The sequence below is a fragment of the Triticum aestivum genome, chromosome 7B (assembly GCF_018294505.1).
Source record: "Triticum aestivum cultivar Chinese Spring chromosome 7B, IWGSC CS RefSeq v2.1, whole genome shotgun sequence".
NCBI classification, from domain to species: Eukaryota; Viridiplantae; Streptophyta; class Magnoliopsida; order Poales; family Poaceae; genus Triticum; species Triticum aestivum.
Genome location: NC_057813.1, coordinates 647,236,219 through 647,244,109, shown reverse-complemented (window position 1 = coordinate 647,244,109; position 7,891 = coordinate 647,236,219). Strand labels below are relative to the sequence as shown.

Below are 7,891 nucleotides of genomic sequence, written 5' to 3'. Positions count from 1 at the left end.
GCTACACTATGGCTATGATGATTAAATAGCTAGTGTTGGTGATAATTACTATGATGATTATTACTAGCTAGTGTTGGTGGTGATTATATAGCTACCGTACCCAGTGTTGGTAGTGATTAGCTAGCTAGAATGAGTTTCAAGATAATGATGTGCTACACTATGACTATACCGGTGGTAATGACTATGATGATGATTAGTTAGTATATACAATAGTGGGTGAAATGGAATGTTGATTAGGTCCAAGTGGAGGCAACATGTAGTGGTGATAAAATCATATGATGAAAATACTGTATATAAAACCGATACAAATACAGCGGAAATAAGCTGCAATTTAAAAGATACAGGAAAAATAAGCAGTAGCGCTTTTCAAAAGAAACGCTATTGCTACTTACTACTATCAGCAGCACTTTTCAAGAACCCGCGCTACTGCTAACTAGGTATAGCAGTAGCGCTGGGCAAACATCGCTACTGCTACATGTTAGCTGTAGCGCGATAGCAGTAGCGCTGCTACCAGCGCTACTACTAGCATATTTCAAGCACTACTACTAGGGTTTTCCCTAGTAGTGACTACAAGCACTGAAGCGAGCCGAAGGCGCGCTGCCGTCATCGCGCCTCCCTCGCGGTAGTCGGGCAAAATTTGTTGTAGTAGACAATTGGGAAGTCATCGTCCTAAGGCCCGATAGCACCAGTGCATCAGAACAGCAACCGCCGCCGATGAAGAGTAACGTAGACCGGAAGGATCCAACCTGAAGAAACACAAACATAGACGAACTACGACCAAATCCGAGAAAATCCATCAAGGATAGATCCGCCGGAGACACACCTCCACACGCCTATCGACGATACTAGACACACCACCGGAACGGGGGCTAGGCGGGGAAGACCTTATCCCATCTTCAGGGAGCCGCCCGCATCTCGTCTTTCTAAGCAGGACATAAACCCTAACAAAAACTTGAAGAAACATCTAAAAATGGAGCCCTCCCATCGGCAAGGGCTGGGATCCACCGCGCCGCCATGCCCCTAAGGCCACCGGAGACGAGGCGGGTCGGCGGCGGCGCGGGCGGGAGGCAAAGGAACCCTAAGCTTTTCTTGGGGAGGAGGCAAAGGTGGCAATGGATCTCACTATTGAAAATGATACTCCCTCTGTAAAGAAATATAAGATTGTTTAGATCAGTAATATAGTGATCTAAATAATCTTTATTTTTTATAGAAGGAGTAGTACGGTAAAACCAGTCCAAGCCAATAAGGACTAAAAAAATTAACGAATTAGGGAAGGGGGACCCCCTCCCCCCAATCAAAACTAGTGTGCAACCATCAACATGTACATCCACGTTTCACCAAAGAAAGTGTCCTACTATTACACTAGATCTTCCCTTCTCTGGGCGTGTTCCACTCCCAAAGCTCCTCGCTTTGGTTCCCCCTCCCTCTAACGGTCTTCTTCGGAGGCTTGGCTTTATTCCGGTGACCCTCGTTACTGCTCTCCCTCTCTCCATTTCTTCTTCTTGTTCTTTCCTTCCTAGTGTCATCTTGTGAAGCTACATGCATCACCGGCTCACCGGGAACATCATCCACGAGGTTGAGTAGCAGTTCTAGGTCTTCCACGACCTTCGACATGTCCGGCCTGCTCTTTGGGCTGCCACTCAGGCACTGGTATGCCACTAGGGCTGCCTTATGAGCTGCCGTGGTGGCATACTTACCCTCCAACGCAGGGTCCATGATTTTTCCTAGCTTTTCAGGGTCTTTGAGCCACGACCGCATGTGCTGGACTAGATGGTGCTCCCTACTAGGCCGGGTCTTGTCCACGGCTCGTCTTCCAGTGAGGATCTCCAGAAGAACGACACCAAAGCTGTAAACATCGCTTTTCGCTGTGAGGTGACCTAGAAAATAAAACCAAATGAACTGTTAGAAGTTGAAACTTTTTTGCATGCATGAGAGAGAGAGAGATAGAGAGAGAGAGTATACCAGTTAGGATGTACTCTGGTGCGGCGTAGCCATGGGTGCCCATGACACGTGTCGAGACATGGGTCTCGTCGCCTTCCGGTCCATCCTTCGCAAGGCCAAAATCAGATAGCTTCGCCTTGTAGTCCTGGAGGACAAAGTTCAGCCATTTCAGTACCACATCGCAATCATGTACCTACCGTGCACTAATGAGCTCCATCGACACAAACTCTGGAAAGTTGTTGGTTATGACGTACGGGTTCTAAACAGGCGGTAACGATGAAATTTGGTTAGAGTGCATTCTTTTGAATAGGCCTTCTCTCAACTTTCTAAAACAGGAGTCGTTGGGCGCCTAAATTAAACAACTGAATTGCTTTTTCGACAATAAAATGACTTGAGTGCTGTTTTGATGGGGCCTTCCAATTTGTTTCCTTTCTTATTGTCTATTTGTAAAGAAGAGAGTCTGCGTTGGTTACCTGAATTGATTAGTAATTGCATGTCTTAATCAGAAAAGCAAGCTTTGACAAATACAAGGGCTAAACAGCTTGATCAACGTTCTCGCTTTCTTTTAGTTATTCTTCTTGAGTTGAAAAGTCGTACGCATGCCCCCATGGAAAGTAGTCAGAAGCACACTACTAGTAGGACTAATTAATTAATATAATGCATACTACTCGCCCATATTTGTCAGTATATATGTGTGTTCACCAAGTCAAAATCCAGCTAATGCCTACCAACTTCAAGGTTTTCAGCTTTTGACGAGCTCGTCATTTGCGTGAAGCCCTTGGCATCAGAAAACGGGGTGGAAGCTAGCATCAGAATGACGTACCAACAATAATTGGGCATATATAATATAGTACTCCCTCCGTCCCCTAATATAAAAGCGTTTTTGTAGTGTCAAAAACGCTCTTATATTATGAAACGAGAGGGAGTATATGATATATGTGTACTAATTGGATTTAAATATATGAATGTATGAAATAAAATAAACTGTTCCCCGGCCAAAAACAAAATAAATTGTTAAGCAAAAATTCATTACCGGATCGAGTAAGATGTTGGATGCCTTGAAGTCGCGATATATGACGGGCTTCTCTGCGTCATGAAGGAAGGCGAGGCCCTTGGCGGCGCCCACCGCGATGTTCAGCCGGGTTGACCACGACAGAACAGGAGGAAACTCTGCCAAACAAGCACCAAATTCAGGGTCGGTGTGAAAGTTCGATATTTCTGCGACGCTTGTGTAGATATGCCAAGTTAGTTCGAATGCACATAGGCGTCATCACATCATGATTAGAGTCAATGCGCTCGATCTTTATTTATCGAGATGATGACTAATCATCACCACATCATGTACAACTATAGTAATATTTTGGTCATCATTCGGCATGAGTGGTTAGCTATCGTAAAACAACCGAACAATAATAATTTTGTAATGAAATAATCCAAACTGTGATGTGCAAGTGTGATCAGAGCGCAGTTTTTGTTGAGGTTCTTTTTAAGTTTTTGCAAACAGCTAAAAGTCTAGTTTAACTTAACTTGTGGCAGTTCCTCTGGTAAAAATCGACGTGAAGGTTGAAAGCTCGTTGTTGAAAAGAAAGGTCTGGGTCGACGGCAACAACTGGGCCTATCAGTTCCCACCCGCCCACAGGAAATGCACGCCTGTCGTCTGTTCTATAGAGGTCAGACGGAAGTTCAGATGGGCCAACGAAGTCAACAGGGTAGTAACGTCGGACTGGTCAACTAGCTCGTGTGTAAACCCTCAGAAGGAAGTTTTTCCTCTTCTTTCTGGTTAATTAGTCCTAGATTGATTGCTGAAAGCAGCTACATCCTTATCTGTATTTCCCGTAAAAAGGAGAGAAAGAACTCGCTGTAGAAGCAGCTATATATATAGCTACAGCTAGAATTCATGGAGTGGTAGTCAGCGGCCGGTGCTGACGTCGACGCTGGTAATATAATATGGCACACGCCACACGGCATGTGTACGCAGCTAGCTGTAGTTTTTAACGGCGGCATGCAGCACACGTTGCTCGAACGAGCGTGCACACACATCTTCCACCTAATGCAGGGAGAGTAGTTAATGAGAAGTGCTATGCACACGACATATTCTTGCACGATTCACAAACAAAGTTGAATCCAGCCAGACATGCATATGACTGAGAAGGCCACTAGCCGCTGGATTTTCACGTCGTGCACAGATCGGGCGCAAAAATCGTGCGTGGAGCAGTTTGGTTAGTTAATCAAGATCAATATACTTATGTCGGTCTTACTAAATGTAACATAGTCGTGCTCGTGGTTAAAGTAAAGAATGCTGATTGGAGTAGTTTAGCTATAGCTGCAATATGGATCTTCTTTTATTGAATTACTTTTTTAAACAGTTTTATTGAATTACTTGGTTTTTTATTTTGCGGGGCTTGAATTACTTGGTTGAAGTGCAGCATGCAATCAACATTTCTATTTGCAACGCATGTGCAAGTCTTCAATATATATAGTTGAAGTTTTAGCACTACTAAATACTAATTGGCAAATTAGCAACTAACGAAATACCATGAAAAATTATCGATCCGTCTTTCGGACGGATCATGCACACGGGCATGATCATGCACATGGGCATTTTAGTACTCTAAAAAAAGTAAGTAATATAGACAAGTGAAACGAATAAGTAGGTTGCTTACTTTTGAAGAGATGGTTCTCGAGGCTGCCTTTGGCCATGTACTCGTAGACGAGCAGCCGGTTCTCGTCCTCGCAGCAGTAGCCGATGAGCTTCACGAGGTTCGTGTGCCGGAGCTGCCCAAGGAAGATCACCTCCGACTGCACCAAAGCAACCAGCACCAATCGGTCAAATCCATCCATGCATGGCTGTGTGCATCACACGTACACATCTACTAGGTTGTTAACGAGCAATGCTACACCTACTTGGTAATCAAACGTAAAGTAACCTAATGGCTTAGGTGGCTTTTTTCAGTTGGAGGAAATTATGAGAGGGGCCCCACCCAGCTGGAATCAGCGGGGCGGAGGGATTAATAGTTAGGCTAATTACACAACTGTACGTAGACTTTTACGTAAGTGTAGCATTTTTGGTTGTTAACCCCATCACGCTACGCGGTGGGCACGCACGCACCAGCCACTCCTTATGGCCCTGGGCGCCCTGGGGGTCCCAGAGCTTGACGGCGATGGGCTGCGCCTTGAGCCCCGGCTTGACCTTGTCGTCGACGGCGCCCTTGTAGACGGGGCCGAACCCGCCCTCGCCCAGGAAGTTGTCGTCCAGGAAACCCTGCGTCGCCGCCTTGAGCTCCGCCACCGTGAACACGTGGAGGTTCGAGCCCACCAGCGACACCGACAGCTCCTGCTCCGACGCCGCGCTCATCACGTCCGTGAACGACAGCCGCTGCCCGGCCCCCGCTGCCGCCGACGACTCGCGCTTCCTCGGGCCAGGGCCGGGGCGGACCTGCTTCCCCGTCTTCCCGCCGCCCCCGCCCAGGCAGCTGCCCAGGAGGGAGCCCCACGCCGACCGCTGCTTCTTCTTGGACGCCCTCGGCATCCTGCTGGCAACGAAGCTTTTGCTTGACCTTGATTGTGAGTCGTGATCGACTTGATTGTGAGCTTCAAAGTGTTGGGTGGATCGGAAGATGGGATTGGATCGAGAGAGCCCCACGCGAGGAGTATTTGTAGCAAGGAAGAAAATGCTAGCTGATGAGGAAGAGGAAGATGAAGAGCCCGTGTGGCCGGCCGTGTGGAGAGACGACCGTACGAGCCTTTTACTCACCTACCGCCGAATACATGGACGTCTTCTTCTAGTACTACTTCGACTCTTGCCGCGTTGAGGCGTTTGACTTGCAGCTCGGGTGACATGTCGCTCCACTGACCGTTGACTCGTCAAAGCTACGGACCGGTGATGGTTAGAAATAAATGGGCTTGGCCCATTAATAATTTTTGATATCTTAAAGTGGCGCAAGGGAAAATTGCAAGTGATGGGTGGTGCTAAAGTCTAGTCTCATACCCCTAGTTGAGAAAGAGTTGGACCCTATATATATGTATACTAGCACAAATGCCCGTGCGTTGCAACGGAAAAAAAAAGCCTCAATCTTAGAAACAAGGTTCAAGTCCCCACACAGGTACACGCCCACCATTTGAACATAGTGGAGAAGCACTAATAGCATAAACCGTGAATATGAAATATTAATAAAGCTTAATTTCCTGTTCAAGTTTAATAGTGCCAAAAAAAGTTACAAAGGCATGCATTGTTTTGTACATGGATTGATAGCTACAGAGTATCTACTGCTAGTGTGGATTTTGTAGCTTGAATTGTACCCTTCCTGCTTAGAATAAGAGATTTTTACTATGCCAAATCTCATTTCATGACATTAATAACAAAATTTCAAATTTTAAAACGTTAAAGTACTGTAACAATTTTAAATTAAATTGATGAAATCTAACAGGCTAATATTTCTTTTAGGTGAGACCCTATATTCATTTTTTCTTAGGAATATTCAAAATCTCATTGTTAGTTTATTTAATTTTCTAAAATGAAATTTTATTTTTTATATGATCTTCCTTGGTCATTGTACCTGAAATATGACTATGTTTGTAGGAAAAATAAAACAAAAACTTAAATGTGTAGTTAATTTTATTTTATTTAGAAATATGAGCATACATGCTTTGATTGTTTGCACCTGATTATATTTTTTTGGAAAGATGTTTTGATTGTTTGCACATAATATTATTTTTTGGTAACAAAAAAAAGCCTCAAATGTGTAGTTAATTTTGTCATCCGCATGATTCTTCATGTCTCGATTAAACCATCAATTGTCTCCAGGTTCCAAAGTTATAAAGGAGGCACACTATAAGAAAGAAAAACAATAGAAAGAAAAAAAGCACAAATTTAACCATAGAAGAAAAAATGTTGCCACTATGCCTCTTCATCAAGGCGATTACCAGTTACAGTGAATACCCTTCTTTCAACGACTTCCCGGTACTCATGCCCGATTGATTCTCTCATTACCTGCATCAGAGGGAAACAACACTGAATAACACACATTATACTATTCTATCTTCAGAGATATCAGGCTGATAGCATACTATCAATAATCTACCACAATGGTTAAGAAACATTTGTGTAAAGTTACTCAAAGTCCATAAGACAATTGGCAAAAACATAGTTGAGTAGTATCTTTCTTTTACTTTCTAGAACATATAAGCATTAGCGAAGTAACTTGCACCCTGCTAGATGTTCAGAATTCCTATGGGTTCTAGCCTGGATGGCTCATAGACATGGCAAAGTAGAGTGGTTTCTCCCTGCTGCTGCTCTATGAAGGTATATCAAATCAAATAGCCGTAGTAGTAAACAGAAATAAGGACTGGTTTTAACTTTTTGTGTATCTATCTAAAGAAAAGATTAGAGGGAACATTTATTCACAGGCAGAGGAGGAAAATCATCACATACATGTCAATTTGGACATTTCCAGTTGAAAACAATACCTGAAAATCATCCATCTGTTCCTTCATTTTCTTTTTCGCTGCTCTGTAGAGAGAGAACAGAAAGCAGAGTGAACAAGGACTAATTCATGCAGGCAAGAAGAGACCGGAAACAAAAATTGATAGAAAATTAATTTACCCAATCCCTTGATCGATCTACCGCAGAGCCCTTCCTGCATCCAGGTTTCTGCATGTTAGGTAAGTTCTGTAGCATAGCATAGGGGCAAGCAGCAAACCATAATCAGATACCGCTAGGAAAGAATAACAGACAAACATGAGCAAGGTTAAGTGAAAGCATACATACGCAGCACGTGATCAGCTAAGACAACTATTTGCGTACCAATCAATGTAAAAAATACAACCTTTGTTCATTGTAGCAATGATACGGTGCCAGCTTAAAGTACTTTTACCAGAAAAGAAGACACATACCATCTCATATTTTCCAGAGCTCTGAAAGTAAAAAACCAACAGGTGCAAGAATCGGAAC

At 43.9% G+C, this 7,891-nt stretch overlaps 1 protein-coding gene across 1 annotated transcript; it reads right to left on the bottom strand.

Moving 5' to 3' along the window:
• Positions 1 to 1,247: 1,247 nt before the first annotated feature.
• LOC123162897 (serine/threonine-protein kinase RIPK) lies at positions 1,248 to 6,845 on the bottom strand. Its single transcript, XM_044580652.1, has 5 exons — positions 5,051 to 6,845; positions 4,605 to 4,740; positions 2,975 to 3,111; positions 1,963 to 2,086; positions 1,248 to 1,877 (listed from the first exon to the last, which is right to left on the bottom strand). The coding sequence occupies exons 1-5, from the start codon at positions 5,468 to 5,470 to the stop codon at positions 1,363 to 1,365; spliced, it is 1,332 nt and encodes a 443-aa protein (XP_044436587.1). The 5' UTR covers positions 5,471 to 6,845; the 3' UTR covers positions 1,248 to 1,362.
• Positions 6,846 to 7,891: the final 1,046 nt, after the last annotated feature.